General features: G+C 37.5%; 1 protein-coding gene across 3 annotated transcripts in view; it reads left to right on the forward strand.

The window, feature by feature from the left end:
• foxj3 (forkhead box J3) overlaps positions 1 to 16,832 on the forward strand; it is a 111,618-nt gene extending 94,786 nt beyond the window's left edge. For 2 of the 3 annotated variants that reach the window (XM_056251442.1, XM_056251443.1), the window contains exons 6-12: positions 5,430 to 5,558; positions 7,725 to 7,899; positions 11,529 to 11,951; positions 12,326 to 12,427; positions 13,181 to 13,369; positions 13,449 to 13,550; positions 14,484 to 16,831. In XM_056251442.1, the coding sequence (XP_056107417.1) occupies positions 5,430 to 5,558; positions 7,725 to 7,899; positions 11,529 to 11,951; positions 12,326 to 12,427; positions 13,181 to 13,369; positions 13,449 to 13,550; positions 14,484 to 14,596 (1,233 nt within the window). In that variant the 3' untranslated portion in view covers positions 14,597 to 16,831. Of the gene's footprint in view, positions 1 to 5,429; positions 5,559 to 7,724; positions 7,900 to 11,528; positions 11,952 to 12,325; positions 12,428 to 13,180; positions 13,370 to 13,448; positions 13,551 to 14,483 lie in introns of all 3 variants that reach the window. The other variant, XM_056251444.1, reaches the window with a different exon arrangement.
• Positions 16,833 to 20,383: the final 3,551 nt, after the last annotated feature.

The raw sequence follows: 20,383 nt of genomic DNA on the forward strand, positions 1-20,383 counted from the left end.
GAACAAACTGGGTCAGAGATCGCAGATTCTACCCAACCTAAAAAGCCTCAGCACCCATCTAAAAATCTCTATGAACGGGAGCAAATTCAAACGCGATATCAACTCAAATAAATCAACTCATCAACTTACAGTGTGTAAGTCTCCCCGCATTCCATTGTCAATTTCACTCGTTCCTGTTGCGTGTCCTCAAACTGGCAACCCGCGCGATCGTTGAGTCTGAGAAGGAGGGGGCGGGGGAACGACTCCCTACAATATTTTGAATTTTGACTACAGTACCCATTTCAACCGCTAGCTGTCAATCTTACATACTGCACATCTAAGGTGCTGTCTTATTTACCATTTTACTGTGAATTTTCACAGACAAAATCCAGTTATTTCAATAGAAATCCACACAGTCCGAATTTTCATATGAAGGCAAAAGACTCTTATGCAGATTTCACAAAAGGTTTAAGTTAGGCAGACAGATTTTGTTTGTTGACCAAGGGAAAGCTGCTTGGTTTGAAAGTGGCTTTGTTAGTTGTGCTTCATACATCACTTCTTGACAATAAACAATGGACCTTTTTTTGTCTGTAAAATTTCACAGAAATTTGACTGCACCTTTATAACTTATAGTTAACTTAACAGAATACTCCTTTATAGTGAAAGTTAAAGGTGCTCTAAATTACGTTGATTGACGTCACTTCTTGTTGACGTTCGAAGTATTGTCAAACAAAACGGAGGCTAGCTAGACCCTCCCTCCTCCTCATCCGCACACTAACCCCCCAAACCCCTCTTGTCGGTTATTGGCTGGAACACTGTTTGTTATGTTTCGTGGTGCGGGTTGGCCCAGTTTGTTTTTGTTGCCGTTTGTGGAGCCTGGGGTGTCTGGCATTTTTTTTCCAGTGTGTTCAGGGGACAGGCAGCTAGCGGATAGTGAAGAGATGTTTGCTCTATGTGACAAAAAATGTTTTGGCCTAAAAAAGTGTGACATCGCTTAGAGCACCTTTAAGTTGGTTTAAAGTTTGTACTCCATCTTTAAAAGCCTTGTAGTGCTAAATGCTTGCAGTACTTCTCTGTAAGAGAACAGTTTAATGTTTGGAAGTATGATTACCTGCTGAATGCTTCTAGGCAGAGCACCCCGAGTGACTCTCTCCGTAACTCGCCCTTCGTGGCATGACTTCATGGAGAAGTGTGTAAAAAGAAATAGAGTAAAACACACTGAAATTTAAATAGGCTTTTTAACCTTAAGCGCTTCACTCTTGGCCTGTTGCGGGCTGCTCGTTCTCTCTGGAGTGCTTTTACAAAGCCCAAAACCATCAGTTATTAATTTACTTCAGGCATTAAACTAATAGTATTTCACATTAAGCATGGTGTTTAAGATGATGGCGAGGGGGATGTGGAATTCATTTGGATTGAATTATAGTAAGTTTGGTGATCTGTTCATCTGGATGAAATACAATATGTGCAGATGTTACATTCGGTTATACAGTGTATATAGAATTGTTGTGTTTGTAACCTCCAGTAGTAGTGATTTGTCTTAGCTGAAATTGCTTAGCATTTTCTTAGCAAATGTTCTGGAGTTTGTCTCTGATTCCCTAAAATGCTCCTGATGTTGGAAGTTCACTAGGTTTTGAAACCCAACCTATATATGAGAACAATAAACAATAAAGCTTTTTATTGTTTTATTGCAATATTATTATTGTTTTAGCACATCACAAACGACTGTTCCCCTTTTACAGTGTTTCACACAGCAAAACAATGCGAGCATAAGGTATGACTGATTCATATGGGAAGAATTTCAAGATCCACCCAGAATGGGATTTTGAGGTTATCCCATGAGCATATGCTTTCTTTGCCCTCCTACTCGAAACGCTGATAGATTATAAACCGAACACGCAGGAGAGCGAAAACAAGACTGCAGAGTTCGGCGGCTCCTTGGAGATGCTGTTTCTCAGTGTGGGCCCTGTAAACCGAGAACACGCCACGCCTCTTGAGTGTTCCATGCCAAGCCACAGGAATTCCCTCTTTCTCATACTTTCCCGCCTGCCGGTGCAGGCCAATGGGAAAGCGCCTGTGCTGCATAACATTGAGAAGGAAAGCCTGGCTGTGACTGCGCATTCTCTCTCTCCCTCAGATTAAATTATCATCATGCAGTGCTTTTCCCTATTTCAGTTCGGTTGGTTAAGCCTACTGAGCAGACCCATAGATTGAATCTGATTTATGGATGTTGCTGATTTTAAAGAGGGTTAGGGGTTAAGTTTAGGGTTTAAAATCTGCAGAATGAGTTCAACAGGTTCAAAATGTGTTAACTGTTGTATACTAGAGGCCTATTGCTAAGAAGTTAGCATATTAAAATAGTTTTTAAATTATTTAAAATATTCTATATTTCATTATATTCATTGATCATATTTATATAATTATTAAAATATATTTTATTATATTAAAAGATTATAATCATACTTGATGCTTAACATGAACATTAACTTTCTAACTAATGCCATAAATAAAAGTATGATGTGTGTGTGTGCATGTAATTTTATTATGTTAATACTATATTTATGTACATTTCAATACATTTTAAATATTTATTATTATTATAATGAATTGAATTATATTTAAATATTGTAACTTAAAATGGTTTGAAGCTGAATTACTTTCTTTTTTCTAACTTTTGCATAGTAAAAATTAGTTTTAAATTTGACATATTATTTTATGTAATTATCATTTTAATATTTATATTTAAATATGCATGTATTGTTATTATGTATTCTTATATTGAAAGTGTAACATGGATTGAAACATAAGCTAAACTTTCTTTTTAATTATTATTCTTTATATTTCTTTCTTTCCTTTATTTCTTTCCCACATTGTATCTAAATTGCATAGTTTTCCTTTGAATGCTAGTTATTGTTAGAGACACCTGGGTGGATTTCTCTTTGATTTCATAATCCTTGTCTCATGCTGCAGATTAAGTCGCCTGTATGAAAGACTCCACTGGCTTTTGACTTTAATTCACGGCTAAATATAGCGCTCCTCCACTGCAGCAAACACACAGGAGTATTTGCAATGGATTTGTTCACCCCTTACCTTCTCTCTGCGTGTTACTTTCCCACTGTGTATGTGTGTGTGTGTGTGCGGACGTGCACACAGTGTATGTAGGCGTCTACGTTTTAGGCCTTGAACAAACCACAGTGTGATGAGGTCTTTAAATCATACTTTATGGATGCAGGGAGTAAAAATAGATTGTGGTGAAAGGCTCATGGCTAAAAGCCTCTTTTATGACTTAATTACACATAACATTTATACTTGTTCTTCACACCAGGTTTTGATTATAATTGTAACTGTTTTCTGCGTGATTGAATTTTCGACTTGCCTGAGCCTCTCAGTGCTTAGTTGCGCACAGGGTTAGTTGTTCTAGTAATGTACTGTTTCCAGGCCTAAACATAGCTGAAAGAGGGAAGAGTTATAATATGCAAATTATTCTATGACATTAACCCCCCATCCACCCTCAATCCAGTGCAGCCCCAGCAACCTACTCTTTTGATGAACAGGGAATAATAGGATTGGGAAACATTTATTCTGCTTGAATGATAATTCTCTGTAAGAGACTGTGATGTGCAATGTGTCTTTCTATCTGCTGTCTCGCTGAGTCAAGGGGGAACAGGACCGAAGCGTTTGCTGCATCTCTTGCAGCAACAGAATTTTTTGGGGGGCCTTTCACTCTTGAAATTGTTTGCCCTGCGTTTTGGAAAAGGTCCATAAAATGAAAGTCAATGCGGTCGAATGTTGTTTTGGACCCCACTGACTTGCATGTTATTGACAAGAAAAACATTGAGACATTTTTCAAAATATCTTCTTTTGTGTTCAGCATAAGAAAGTAAGTCACACAAAATTGGAACGACATTAGGGAGAGTAAATAATGACCGTGTTTAAATTTTTTGTGGTTTGGTGTAGCATGAAAGCCTCTGTACGTCCTTACTCATGCAGGTGAATCTTGGGACTTGTTGCGGGGTTTTAGCACTATTCTGTGGCTGCCAAGACATGCGGCGTGTGATGCGAGCACGGCCAGCATTGTTGTGATTCCATTCATCCTTTCCTACCACTGCGAACTCAATGTAGGACTATTCTCCCAGGAGCTCATTATATTCATTCCCATACCATCCCTCCAATGCTTTATTTATTCTCATTTTGCAACCAGCACATATTTGCAGTTCAGCTTTTCAAATGATAATTGGAATTATCATTTTGAAGTCGAGGTTCTTACGCTTCGGAAAACTGCGCATTCAACAGTGCACACAGAAAGGTCAGGGTCTCTGTAGCATTCGGGACCTTTGTGAGCTGTCCCAAACCAATTTGCGCTGTGCAAGTTGACGGTTTCAACGCTGCCAGCATCGTGACCTTTACTGAAGGAGAGCTCTCCCCTCTCAGCCGTCTGAGACAGCAGATCATCTTGCTGGCCACTAGCCACGCTCCCTCCATATGAGGCACAGTGTGGGGCGCGCGTATTAACTGACCTTACTCGTGTGCAGAGTGTGGTGTACGCATGCCACACGTCACGCGTGTGACGCAAACGTCTGTTGTTTCTGTTACAGTTTGAAAGGGGATAAGAATTCCCCTTAAGACCACTGAAACTAGGTGGTTTCTGTTTGATTGGCTTTTTCTCAGCACCCTACCCGCAGTATCTGCACTACAGAGACTTCTTGTCGTATCTCAAACTAACTTCTGGAATGTACCTGACAATGGATGAAATGGCACAGTAGCTTACTCATTTTTTTGGTCCTGTGTATTAATGTTTTCAAAAATACATTTAAAATGCAATTACCTGAATTCACATCTTCTATAATAAACATGTTTTTCTGAGTTCTGATTCATTTTGATATTCATAAATATGTTTGATATAGTTTATTTTATATATCTAATCATTTTATTCATAAAATGTTTAATATGCAACTGTTTTGATATCATAATAAAGGGGAAAAACGTAATTTAACGGAATATAATTAAAAAAATATATATTATATACCATCTTATATATATACTATTTTTATTAATACAATATATTTTATATATTTAATTTATATTAAATAAATATAAAAACAATTATTTTTTAAATAATTACTACTATCTTCATATCATAGTAAAGAATTATTAAATATATTATGAAATACAAATTAATATAAAATATTTAATTTATTTTTATATTTTAGTAAAAAGAATTTGTACATTCACATGTATTCAATGTGTAAGGAAAATGTTGTCATTTTTAGTGTCATTACATTTAACCCTTTTAGTATTATTAAAGGTGTTAATGGTATTCAAGTTTTGCAAAACTGTATGACACCAACAGAAACAAAGAGTACATGTCTAAGAACTTGGCACATTTATTTTAAACTAGATTTTTATCATAGACACTCCTAAGTCATTAACCCTTTCCCTTTCTTGATATCCAGGTGGCATTGTACAACCCTGACCAGGAGGGGAGTGACAGCCCTCGAAGCAGCCTTAACAATAGCCTATCTGATCAGAGTCTGGCCTCTGTTAATCTCAACAGCGTGGGCAGCGTGCACAACTACACACCGGTAAGTGTCCAGTTTTCATCAAACTGTGCAGCCACTATTCCACTCTTTAACCTCGTGAACCTGAAGCAGAGCTCTTAATTTGCTGAGTTTTATTGTGGATCTACTTTATATAAAGCAGCAAGATTCCAGTGCGTTAGTCAGATTGCCAGAGATTGGAGGCCTGTGCATGGGAGTGTGCTGACACCGAGGTTAAGGGAATGAAAGGCAGAGCTCATACTGCTGGAGCGCTGCTAAAGAGAGACGCTGCCTCTGATGTCCTCCCACCAGAGAAGCCGCTTCTTTGTTGTGGTCCCCTAGAAGCCCCGCATGCTTCTCGCTCCAGGCTCTCAGCATTGATCCGGCACAGACACTGATAGATTCACTTCAGTGGGCCAGACAATGCTCTCTCTCTCTTTCTCTTTCTCAGTCTCTCTGTCTCTCTTTTTCAGCTCCATCCAGCTTATTCGAACACTGTAGTCTGTTTGAACATAACCAGATTATATGCTCATCTTTATAGTGATGCATAGTGTGTCATCTGACTCCCACTGCTCATATTTCTTGTGTACAATTAGTCTCTGCTGCTAATGGTGCATGCAAGCAGGTCTTTCCTTATGCAAGTTTTTGTTTTTTTAATTGTGCTAAGTAACTATTGTTTCTTGCTCTCTGATTTTACAATTGAGTTTTGAGTTTGCAACTGTAATGAGATACAAAATGATGGGTACCACAGGAATCAGGATAATGCTGGGATGCACACAGTATATGCATATGTATATGTGCATAATGATATATGAATGTATGTGTAATGTTGTATGTTCATTTCCCTACTTTTTACACTTAGATTACCATGGCCATCATCTAAGACTCGTTAAATTTAGTCTTTAAAACCACTAATTTAATAACACCGTTAAATGTAATCTTTAGCAAATCTCATATTATCCATTTTTCATTCAAATGTTCTAATGCACTTGTAGCATGTTAAAGGACTGATTTTACTTTTTAATGTTTTGTTTCAAATTTATTTGGACAAAATAGTGTAGAATTTTAATATCTGACATTTATTACTTATCAGCCATAACATGAAAATAATTGTCAACTTTTCGGTGTCAGCCTGAAAGTTAATAATGTGCATTCTAGCAAAATATGTATGGCCAGTCCAGTTTTAGAATGATAAATACGGTTCCGTTCATATGCATTTCAGCTATTACCGATACTAGAAAATGTTTTGTTCTTAGACGAGGTATTTTAATTTGTTAAAAATTGTGTTTTTGTGTACTATACTGCTACAACTTATTATCAGAAGGGGACACTGTCTGAATCACTGGCACTAACAATTATCTGTTTATGAGACTTGTTTGCAATAGCTTTGCGATGTGTTCAGATACATTTCCCATCACCAGTTCGCATCGACAGCTAGAATTAGACTTCTTTGGAGTCCTGATGACTGTTTTGCCAGTCTCTCCAGTCTGTTAAACACTGTTGTCTTGAGCTAGACATGGCAGAGCCTCTGCCCTTGTGTACGCCACAAATATGCTCGGCATTATGGAGGCCTTGGGAGCCATTCAATGAATCACTCATTCTGGGCACGATAGGCATCTCTTCAGACTCAAAACAGTGTGCAGATCCCCTTTGGAGTGCAACACTTACGATTTCATAGATGTGAGAGTTTAGACACACAAGCTAATTCGTTTTGATGGGCAAACCTGTACTGTATTTAGTTAGAAGGATATTTATCATTAGAAAGATTTGTTTTATGGATCAGTGCCTTTTTTTTGCAGGCAAGCTTTTATGATCTCGCTGTCGATTTCAGTTGCGTTGCTCAGTTAGTTTCGCCAAGCTGTTAATTACAGAATAAACAGCCGTAAAAACAACTTCAGAGAGTCTCTCAAGAGACGCGTCTGTTTTGATCATGGCTGTATGTTATGTACAGATTCAGCCGTAAATAAACGGTCAAGGATTGGAGGGGTTTTGTGCGCCTGAGATTTGGCTCCTGCATATTGTGCTGCAGTGTGTCTGGCAGTTAATTTCCTGTGCCGTGATCCTGAGTGCTGTAGTCAGTGCTGTCATGTTCTATCTGAGCTCTAATCTGCCGGTCACTAGGCCTGGCTGAGCAGCTCTGCCGTTTAGAGTGGCAAGGCTGATTTCTGTCATTGTTGCTAATCTTGCATTCCTCATCTCCTCCCCCTTCAGGTGTCGAGTCATCCAGAACCGGTGTCCCAGTCCATGGGCTTGCAGCAGGCCCCTCAGGCCCAGTACAGCATACCGGACCGGGACAAGCAGCTGCTCTTCTCCGACTTCGAAGATCTCAGTGCCTCCTTCCGCAGCCTTTACAAGACTGTGTTTGAGCAGTCCTACAGCCAACAGGGTGAGTTTTACACACACACGTCGGCCAAGTCCAGATGGAGTCTGCAGACTTTTTGCGCCATGTGCAGAGCTGAGAGCACTTCAGTCTTATTGGTAGCTGAAAGCACCATCATATCAGCCAAAATGATTAATAAACCAACATGCATAGAGTGGAGATTGTCTGAAGCTGTTCAATTCTACAGAATTTGTACGTGTACAGATTCTGTATGTGCCTGCCTATGGTTGTGATTTTGCTAAATAAATCATTTTATAGTGTTTATAATAATTATTTAATAACATTTTATTGGCTTTATTTTAATTGTTTTAGAATAGTAAGTTATTATATATTATAATAATGTATAATATTTATAGGTAAACTAGTTTATAATAGGGATGTGAATTTCTGCCAAAAATGCCATTCGACAATCGAGGAGCAAAAGTCGAATATCGTTCAAAAATCGGGGGGAAAAAAGAAAAGAAAAAACGCACACTCACAATGACAGAAAAGGAGGCCAATTTCATCTTTAGCGATTTGTCATCAGACAAACTGTTTATTAATTAAACAAGTAACGTGTTTTTCGTCGTTTTTTTAACATTGTAATCTAATTGGAAGAAGTAAAAACAATAAGCCCGACAGTCCGTTTTTGCATCGCCAAACCAGATGCTCGTTAGATCAAAAAATAATGTCATATGTCATAATGATTTTATGCCTACTTTTTAAACAAATTAGTTTCAATCAATGTAAGCTATTCATAGCCTAACGCTTAGGCATATGTCATATTCTACTCAACTTTATCATTGTTCATGTCCCACACGGAGCTTCTTGGTTGTTGCATTATTGGTTGCAGAGTTAACGGTCACGACAATGCTCTTCTTCTGTTGTTTGTTTAGTCTTATACAAACAACAGAAGCAGCTGTTGTTTTTAACACATTACACTATGTACAAAACGCTGGTATCCTAGATCGCGCAGTAGGGGGGTTCATTCATTTTAGTGACACCTTGTGTCCCCGACAAGAAAATACCCTGCTGACAAAATATCTGTGACAGTAGGCGGCTAGGCGCGGCGTCAATTGTCAAATAAACACATTGGAATTGGCGAAAATATAACGATATTCGAAAAAGCTATTTTATGATCGAATTTCGAACACAGTTCGACTATTCGAAGATCGCGACTTATCCCTAGTTTATAATATAAATGTTATAAATAATTAATCAAATTTTTATGTCATTAATTATATCAAAAGACAGTAACTTAAAAGTGATTGAAGCTTGCTTTCTTTCTATAGACTTTACATCACTATTTATTTTGCAATATACGCAATTTTATGTATCCCAAAATAATTTAATATAAAGTAGTGGACAATGGCACTATTATTCATTGCCGAAAGCATTATAATGTATATAATGTAGAGTTATATCAGTGAGGAGGCATGTTCATTGGCTTACGTTTATTTACAAGTCTATGTTGGATATGCTCCCATCTTATCTTTGCACTTATATGTCTCGCAGCAACTGTTCTTACAATTTGCGCTCTGGTAATTTGTATTTGTTGATTGTACCTAAGGTCCGTATAGAGCTCGGTATGAAGGCCTTTAGTTTTCCAGCCCCTTCCACGTGGAACACATTGCAGTTGGATTTGAAGTTGCGAGATCTGATTTCATTTGCTCAATTTAAACACTACACGAAATCTTTAGAAATAGATGCTGTAAATTGCTGTCATTGTTTTTAATATGTAATTATCAATAATTCGTTTTTTAAAATCCATAGTATGTATAAAGTGTACTTTTGAATTAGTCTAATGTTGATTGTTTATGTTTATGTTGTACGTGTGTCTGTTGTTCATATTTATTATTGTGCGCTGTCAACACACTGTCATTTTGGCCAGGTCTCTCTTGGAAAAGAGGTTTTAAATCTCAATGAGATAACCTGGTAAAATAAAGGTAATAAAAATATATATATATGAAATGCATTATAACATCAAGACCAGGATGGTGTTTGTGGTTGATGTTATTTATCATAATTGTATCATTAAGAACTGTCCATTTTAAAATTACAGGTAACTTCCTGCTTATGGATTTTTTTTGTGTGTGTGAGGATTTATTAGGAAAATGCATTTTTTTATTATTAATTATTTTTACAGGCTTTAGTGTTTAGAAGCTGTTTTTATGTGTATTTTTATGAATTGCAAGGACGATATTGGCTTGGTGTACGGTAAGATGTTTTTCATTGAAAGAGAGTTCTCCATCTCAAATGGCAGCCCATCAAATAGATATAGGAATATTGCAGGGTTAGATTTGCTTCACTGCGAGCTTGCCTGTCTTTTAGAAGTTAATTCCTATTGTTTGTAATCTGATTGACTGATGTTCAAAAAGCACTTGACAAGCGGGTTGCGTGCAACACCAGACGAGCCCCTGTGTCTAAACTACTTTGCTCAAATCAGATGCTTTTCATGTTAATGTTTCCAAAGTGAACTTCTTTAATCTATCATCTATGTTTCATTAGCTGACAGTTGTTACCTTTTTATGTGCATAAAAGTGAAATCTCTTAGTCAGACAAGCTTGGGCAATTAAAATGAGCAAATAAAGCTGGCGAGAGGATTTCACACCCCACTGCTGGAGACACTGAGCTAATTCACTGGCTTTGATAATAGGTAATGAATCGCATTATTATTCAGGGGAGCTGCTAGCTAATTGCTTTCTGTGCTCTCCCATGGTTGGACAATAGGCTTTCTCTGCTGATAAGAGATGCACCCCTGTCACCCCGCCGATGAGTGTTCTCTGGCGATTGCAGCGATGCAGGACCCCTCAGTCTGCTCTAAAAGCTCTCCACCGAAATAGGTTTACAGTGCCAGCGCCATGATGGACAGGGCCTCTTAAGACCGCGAGCCGCACGCTTCGGTGATTGCTATTGAGTGTGCAGATGTTGGAAGCTTGTCAGGCGTTTTTAGAAACTAGTTCAAAACAATCGCTGCACAAATGAAAAGTTATAGAAATTCTGGTTCGGTTTTAGAGGGCTTACCATGACTTTGTCCTGAGTCACCATCTCGGCACCCTGGTGCATTTTAAAGGAGACAGAAATAGAAGTTTTCTAATTTTTTGGGCTTTTTACTACATTAATAAAGACTGGATAAAGTATTAAAGAAAGAGTAGGAAATGAGATCAGAAAGTCACAAACTAGAGTCAAACTTGTTGCTGGCACAAACACTGACTAATTAGAGTATGCATGGCAACCGTTTGACGTCAAGTTTTTGCGTAACACTTTACCATAAGGTTCTGTACTGTGTGGCTGTACGGTTCTGTACTAATTAGCTATTAGAGAATGTATGAAGTAGTGAACTAACAATATACATTTATTACAGCATTTAATAATCTTCCCTCATTTATATTTGCATTTTGTTATTGATATTAATTACTAGTAATTGATGTATATTATTAATAATATTGAATTAAATTAAATAATTTTGATGTATAGTCCATGTTAACTATTGTGTTACATATGCAACCTTAATATAAAGTGTTACATATCAGTGACTATGATTTGAGTATTGACATGATGGAAATGTCCCTACTTTTTTTTTTTTTTTATCTTAAATTCTGATCAGATGCAGACAGCATTTTTGATATGATGCTCTGTCTGTTTGATCCTTACAGGTCTGATGGGAATGCCCTCGGAGTCGTCCCAGCAGACCCACACCTCCTGCTCTTACCAACACTCCCCCAGCAGCACCATCAGCACCCACCCTCATAACAACCAGAACAGCATCACTAACTCTCACCCCAACAACATCCCCAACAGCGGTAGCCAGGTGCCTCTCTCCCACCCCCCTCACTCAGCCCACAACTCGCCCCACGGACAGCACCTCTCCCAGCATGGCCCTCACACCCAGCACAGCCAGCACCCGCACACGGCGCATAGCCAGCACAGCCAACATCCCCAGCACAGCCAACACAGCCAGCACGGGCAGCATCCCTCCCAGCACCAGGCCCACGGCCAGCACACGGCACAGCAACAGCAGCACCCGAATCTCTCCCACCAGCCTCATCCTGCCCAGCAACAGATGCAGTGCAACACCGGTAAGAGTCTGCTTGTCTGTGATAGTTCTTGCTATCTGATCGTCTGTCTTTTCCTCTTGCTTTCTGTCTCGAACCTTCAGCATACTTCCTTCTGTGCTGGCAATGCCCTGACAGGCCGATTTATTCAGGCCTCTTCTAACAGTCATTTATTTTTAGATTAAGAAATTTATGACAACTTCAGAGCAGTCTGCAGTAAATCATGGGGTGATTTATATAGCTCAGTCTAATGAGAACAAAGCAAATCCAGCACACTTCAGAGAGCAGGCCTGTAGCAGAGGGTTATGGCTCCCCCTGCTGGCTCAAACAGGAAGCTGCTACCACGCATCCAGATGAGTTCTGCTGTGACCTTCACTACCTTCTTGTTTTATCTACAGGTCTTCCCAGTGACTGGTACCCCAACCTGGATGCGCTGAAAGAAAGCTGCCGCATCGCCAGCAGCTACAACTGGGCTGATGTGGATCTGTCACCCTTCCAAGGTATAATCAAAATGCCTTACTTGTATACTGTATTTGCTGTAATTTTTTCAAGAGACTAAATGCTAATGAAAAAATTAATAGTTCATGGTTTTGGTATTTTAAGTTATTCATTTTGTACTAGCTCCACTTTATCTCGTATGATACATAATAATGATACATAGTACGTTGGAATGGATGATGATAAATGCATTTAAATTAGTTATTTGATGCACTTAAAATATATTTTTAATATTTTTTATTTATTTAATTATCTATTAAGTATTTTATTATTTATTTTAAAAAACAATGTTTTTCAAAAGAATGAATTACTTTATGCAAACAATAACAACTATTTAAACATATTTATTTAAATATAAACTTTTAAATTATTTTATTTAAATATATAATCATTTAAATACAATTGAATTATTTTATTTTATTTATTTAAATATTATAAATATAACAACTCTGAGCTTATTTTATTTTAAATCTGTGTGATGAGCTAAAAAAAAAAAATTTTGTAGTTATACTGAAAAATGACAGACCTGCCTTTAAACTAGCATTTTGAATAAAGAAAAGATATAAATAGTTTTAGTTGACTGTCACAGGATTTCTTATTAACTTGAACAGGGGTGTCCTGTTAAGCAATTTCTGTGCTTTATTTGTTTTGTATATTAATTCATTGTGTAAGTCACTTTGCATGTCATTTTAAAACAGTGTTTTAAGGCTTTTCATTTTAGTTTGGTGAAATTTTCTATCATTGTTTTTCTTAAGGTTTGAAAGAGAGCATGAGGCAGGCGGAGCTGAATAACTGGTCTCTCGAGCCCACTCAGATGGCAGACCTCTGCTCTTCCATCAATCAGTTCTTTGCTCGCACTGGAATCCAGCCACAGGGGGCAGTGCAGCCTCCAGTGTGCCACGGCTCCATGCATCCAAACAAGCCCAGCCCACACATCAACACAGGTGAGTGGACTTTAGCGTCCCTAAAATCCACTGTCATACATTAAGTCTGCCACAATAGTAACATCAGTTTGTTTTTCAGGAAACATGTACATGGATTCGAGACAGAGCTTGAGTTCTATGATGGGTCCGCCGGGATATCCTCACATGCCGCCCATGAGCAGCGCTGGCCCCACTATGACAGGTCCTTGTCTTTTATAGCTCTTATATCAAGAATCAAATGGCCTTAATTTTCCAGCATGTTGAACTGAAGCTAGTGTTAAAAAATTAAAATGTTTTTTGATACCATCACATAATTACATACAATTAGTATTACATACTGTTGCTCATTCAATACCATTACATTTGTCTTAAATAAGTCTCTTATGCTCACCAAGACTGCATTTATTTGATCAAAAGTACAGTAAAAACAGTAGTATTATGAAAATATTATTGCAATTTCTTATTGTAATATATAATATGTGATTTATTCTTGTAATGGCAAAGCTACATTTTCAGCAGTCATTACTCCAGTCTTCAGTGTCACATGATCCTTCTGAAATCATTCCAATATGCTGATTTGGTGCTCATTTCTTATTGTTATCAATGTTGAAAACAGTTAAAAAATATATGCGTTTTTTTAAGAATCTTTGATAAATAGAAAGATCAAAAGAGCAGCATTTATTTGAACTAGAGAACTTTTTTAATGCTATAAATGCGTTGACTGTCAATTTTGATCATCAGTTTAATGCATCCTTGCTGAATTAGCCTGTGCACAGTTTATGCTACAGATGTGAATGATGCCTTAAATCGTGCAGCCAGAGGAACTGAGCCGTATAATGTGACCAGGATATCATAGAGACTCCCTGATATTCCCAACCACCCAAAACACATTAAAAAAATGCCATAGCAACACTGTAAAACACAACCAACCACATAGTAACAAGCATATACACTTTACATATAACATTAGGTTTGTTTAAGATCACAAGGTAACCTGTGTATAATTCACCAGTAGTTTGAATTTAACACTTGCCCAGGTTGCAACTTTCCACGGTATGTGTAGGAATATGATTTTCTTAACATGCACGTCAAAGCATTTGTGTGTCGTGACCGTTCCCCTCTGCTCTGTCCTCAGGCCATCACGCTCAGATGAACCAGCAGCATATGATGTCTGCTGGAAACTTCCAGATGCGCCGCATGCCCACCGACGACATCCAGGACGACTTTGACTGGGACTCCATCGTCTAACCCAGTCCCAGAACGCAAAGAGTGGTGCAGACAAAACGAGAGAGGAGCGTATGGAGGCAGAGTGTTTGTGTTACAGAGCAAGAGGGCTGGACCTGAGGTGTCTGCATGCCCGTGACAGAAGGCAGATTGGAGCGGGACACTTGAAAAATAGTGCAGGTGTTGTTCATTAGGACCTGAAAGAGACTCCTGTGTTCCTGGTGTTTTTATGAAACAAAAACAAACAAACAAAAAAAGATATTACTTTGAAGACAATCACATTTACTAGGACATTTAAGTGATCGCTTTTATACTTGTCCAAGGGGCAAGTGGTTCATGTTTATGTCAAATGTCTCCCAACCCACAGCCTTTCTACAAGCCCGCTCAATTGCCAAGCTCTCGCCCCTGCTCTTCAACTGTTATTCTGTGATTTTCGCGTAATATGTCTGGCTTGTTCTCCCCTCTCATGGTGACTAACTCAGGCCTTGACTGCCTATCAGACAAGATTGGCTCCCTCATTTGTGTTGTGAAACTTCCTCTGAGATGCAGGGCACTTTTCAGAAGAGAGCCTATGGTGCAGGTAACCTGACACTCAAAGCACCTACCGTTGTTCTCTCTGGTCATTCAGGCACAAGTAGCCCCTTTTTTCTTTCTTTTTTTGCTCCTCTGACCCTACACACTGTAACATGTCGAAGTCGCCATGCATCCGATTCCGATTCTAGCAGATTTATTTACTGATCGTTAAGGCTCGTAATGAAACGTGTAAACCACATTACCTGCAGTATTTGTACTTGTGTATCTTTGCTGCCTGAAGTGTGTCATGTTTTTTTGTCACTAATAGTTTTAGGCAAGTCTAAACGTGTGCGTCAGAAAATGATATCGATCCAGACCTCACTATTAACGTTTTCCCTAAACGCTTCAAGTTTGCATGTACAATCCTCATTCTGTCAACTATCACCCGTCAAACTGCAGTCTCCCAATTGGACTGCATTGCTTTTAAGTTCGTTTAAAGCCCTCAGGACCTGCCACTGAAACTTTCATGCATTGTTTAGGAGCAGACCGGAGATTTGTGGGATAACGGAGAGCCCTGTTCACATTCAGAAATCATCCTGCTGTGTGGCTCTTTACAGCAGCGTTGAGAAGGAGATGAAATCACGTCAAGGCACATTTGCTTAATGGTCCGCAATAAAAGAGCCCTCTTTATTTTAACCCTAGGACCAACCGACATGAAATCGCTTGCTCTTTACTGCACTGACAAGGACTTTTTGCAGAGAGCGTACCCTCACTTTAGCTGTTGCTTTTGGACGCTGGGTGTAGCGTAATACCGAGAGAAAGGAGATGACTGAAATATTTAGATACACTAATAGCCTTATGTTGGAGGAATGTTAACTGCTGCGTTTGAAATTCTGCTACTAAAGTCTTGCAAAGTTTAAAATCACACACATTCACACTGTCCTTCAAAATCGACCAGGAACTAGACTGTAACTACGTCTTGCTCTATCAAGCGTAGCCCAACTATCGCTGTAATTACTACATACTACAGTCTATATTTTTTAAACGTTTAGTTGAAAGTGTCTGCTAGCATAACAAACCACAGTGTCATTTTATTATATCAGCGATATTATGGAATGTGTTTGTGCAATATAATTAATTTAGGGCTATCAGTGATTACAATCATCTCTTTTGAAGAGCACAAAACGAATGCACAGGATGTGGACTAGACTAGCGGAACCCAAATTAGAAATAGGTGCAGGCTGTTGACCTTTAGCAGGGTATATATCAGTGAAAAGTAGCACTTCGATTAGACCAAATTCTAGAGAGAAGTGCTGATTTCGAAAAGCCATTAAGTGCGTTTGAAAAGGGAAGGAGTGGATCTGTTTCTCATAGCTTGAATGTTTACGCACTCCCGAGTCTCCTTGGCTTCCAGTAGTTTTCAGTCATCTTATGGGATTTGTTTTATTATTTATCAAAGTGTACGTGCAAATAGACTTGTAAAAGTGAAATGATCTAATGACAGTTGTTTTTGTCCTTTTTGTATTTCAGTATTATAAACTCTCAAACAAAGTATTTACACTAGTCATTGACATGTATTGGCCTTTGATCCCTAAGGCCCTTAATGTCATGGATCCATGAACCCTACTTAACGGTTTGTCATATACTGTATGTCCTTCTAATATCATGAACATGTGTCGCATTACAACCTCAAAATCAGAAAGGGAAAAAAGAAATAGTTTTGCTTAGAGGCATCTATTTTTTAAGACCATTAAGAGTTCTGACATTTATTATCATGAGACATTAAAAACAAATCTGTCCTGACTTAATTCTTTTTGCAATTCCCTGATTATTCTCTAGTCATTTTCTCATTACTGTAATACAGTATTTTTATTGTTTCATGAAAAAATCTAATGGAGTAATTCAATTTATGGTAAAGGCAGTATAACAAATACTGATATAAAATAAAATACTGTTTCAATTACTTGAAATGAGGTGCATTTTTACAGGTTTTTAATATAATAAAAATGTATAGAATATATATATATAATAGAATAAAGAACTTAATGGTCTTAAAAAAAGTTTCTTTGATCAAAATATTATTTTTTTTATTTTGGGGTGAAATTAGATGGATTTTGAGAGATTCACCCCTAAAAGGATTTTAATGGCTAAGGAACCCTGTCAAACTCTCATCATGTTCATGACATTTCAGCCTGATTCTTCACCCAATCATGTCCACCATCAGCTGTGTAGTTCTTTACATATCCGTATATTCCATCATTACATAACCAATCGTCAGATCCTTTTGATGCTAATGGGGTTTAAATTGGTGAAAGCGTATTACCGAAGCCAAACATAACCCTGAAATCCAACTCGACTGGCCATGATACTGAATTTGTGAGTGTGCTTTTACAAGAGAAGAAAAACAGTGACAGAACTGTTATCCACTTTACCCCAGACCGACTGTTTAACGTCTGTGTTTTTTGTTTGACTGCGATGCTGTGCACATTGTTCTTAAGCTAAGCTCCATTGCCCAAGTCTGCTTTGGCTCTCTGCGTCCTTTTCTTCCTGTTTTCTTTTTTATCGGTTGTTCGTCTCGTGTTTTTGTTTGGATACTGTTGAAGTGTTCACAAGCCTCATTCACCTAGCCTCAGTGTTTGTCATACAAAGAGCTTTCAGAGCTTTTATCTGGTCATTTGTGCACTTTGAAAAGAAGTCAGAAGCACAAGCGTTCATTAACTCAAGCAGGATCTCCCTCGAGTGAATGTCTGGCATCGATCCACCCTCGGTGTGAACTTTAATGCCATACTGTGGTGTTCACCCTCCATCATGGTTTGTCTGGATAGGAGGAGGAGTGTCTGTTTTCAGTTGGAAATATTTAGTATGTATTGCCAATCTATTTGTGGTAGTGATGTGTTTGGATCTCTTGTTTGCCAAAGAGAGGAAGTCTAACTTTGCAACATTTAAGACGGCGGGTAATTGGCGTAAAGTAAGTCTGAAGGATCGGACTGAACTGAAAGCTTCAAGGGAGCGCAAGAGAATATGAGCTGGACAGGTGATGAGTTCTATCTCTCTTTCTCTCCCTCTCTCTCTCTCTCTTCCTCTTTTTCTCAAAAAAGAAAAAGTAAAAACATTGCTCCTTTGATTTTGTGTTTGTGTTGTGTGAAAGTTTTAACTGTTTAAAGACAACTCAGTTTTCGTAAAACAAAAGAAGAAAAAAGAACTTAAAACAAGTGGAGACGCGCGTATCTGCCAGAGAGATTACTGTAATCAAGGAAGATTTGAGAAGCCTTGTTACATTTATGGGAGAAAACTGCCAACAAGTTCTGGTATTTGGAGCCTATTTTATTCATTGTTGGTGTGTTGTTGTGCTTATTGTAAATATATGTGTTTTCGATTGTCCTTTTTTCCTCTGGGGTGGTGAGGGATCAAGGCAAGGGCTCGGGTTCACCTGCGAAAGAAAAGAGGGAGATGAATACAGAGTATTTTGTTATTGTCCAATCCAAGGGTGACACAGTATGTATATATCTATATTGTATATATGTGATGAAAATGCGTTGGCTTTTTGTGTGACACTACCTTTTACCTGTACTATGGTTCAACATTCAGTGTTTCAGTGTTTATATTCTATTTTAATCTTTGTTTTCTGTTTGATTTTGTCCTGGTCATTACTTGTATTTGTTGTTTCCTTTATTTTCCCCTTTTTGTCCTTTTTGTTATTGCACGGTTTATTACTTTTGCTGTCCAATAAGATGACACGGCTTCTCTTTGTATTGGTTTTAGTGCTGTAAAATAACTGAAGTGTCATTAGGATTGTCAATACCACCCCTTCCCCGATATGCATGAATGGCACTTAAAGAAATAAAATATGTTAACTTCACTGTGCAATCCTTGCTGCTTTGTGATATTTATTTCATTATTTTATATATATATATATGCCAATTCAAAACCACATGTACTTGCTGAGAAGCCTTCAAAATGCCTTAATTTAATTGAATTTATGATTTTGCTGTGTTATCGTGTCAATTTGTTTGTTTTTGAGCTCAAATATGTGTATACAGTGTGTATATATATACTTTTTTTCACTAATGACAGAAAATTGGTTAATCGCGCTATCCAGCGGTCCAATATTTATTAACATTCACTGTCATCCATCACAACACTGTATATGAGTCCTCTCTTCCGTGTAGCAAATCTACATATACAAACACATACATTAAGTCGTATTCTACAGTACTCATAAAATCTATAGAATAATAATAATGAAACTAAACATTCGGGTAGCCTACATAAAATGATTTCATAATTATGTCGGTAATAATAATAACAGGAATGATAATACTATTGTTTCTACTACCATCATCATTACCAGTAATAATAATAGAGATTATAATGAAGTATTCATAATATGACATTAATAATATATACAGCAATATAAATATTTTCATTATGTGTATAAACATACATATTATACATATTCAGATACATATTTTCATTTCCCTCGTTCCCCTATACGCTGGTTGTTTTTTTTGACTGTTGCTCCCACGTGTTTTACAACATCTCGTGCATGACACAGTGTTCTGAAATATGGAGGACCAAAACTGCAGAAATAAATAGATTAATGTAACAATTGGAAAACAAATAAAGGAATTAACGTCCTGATAAGACAAATATATATATAATCCTGACTTTATTTTTGTATTACTGTTTTTCCTTTTTTGTATTTATTTTTGCATTTCTTATTGTTCTTTTTAGCTTTATTTATTCTTTCATTTATTTTTATATTTATTCATAAATTAATCTGGAAATATGTAATACATGTAGGAATTAGTAAATATAAATGAATGCATAAATAAGAATAATTGAAAGAATAAATAAATAAAAGTAAAAAAGAAATTGGAAACTAAATGCAGAAAATAAAAAATGTGTTCTGTGTGAATGGCCCCTTACACCACGGACTGGTGTCATAGCATCATAGTAATCGATTATAGTGAAAATGTGTTTTGTATGCTGTAATGGACCATATTTTTCTTTAGTTTTTCTTTAATTTAATATATAGGCACAATTGTTTTAAAAAATCCTATCAAGATTTAATGTTCACATATCCATTTATTTCATGAGTAACCATGCATGTAATACACAGGACAAAGCATTCCGATGTCCTTATCCCAGATGTCCACATGCTAGCTAGGCCTATATCATGATACATGAAAGCAACTGACCTTATTGTGAACTTTTAAGGTTGCACTCTCACATTAACCTTAAAATCGAATTCATTTTTCATCAAAGTATTCTGTAAACTCAAGTCTTGTATGGTGC

This window comes from Rhinichthys klamathensis, unplaced genomic scaffold (genome assembly GCF_029890125.1).
Source record: "Rhinichthys klamathensis goyatoka isolate OS25496 unplaced genomic scaffold, OSU_Roscu_1.1 h1tg000082l_1, whole genome shotgun sequence".
Classification (NCBI taxonomy): domain Eukaryota; kingdom Metazoa; phylum Chordata; class Actinopteri; order Cypriniformes; family Leuciscidae; genus Rhinichthys; species Rhinichthys klamathensis.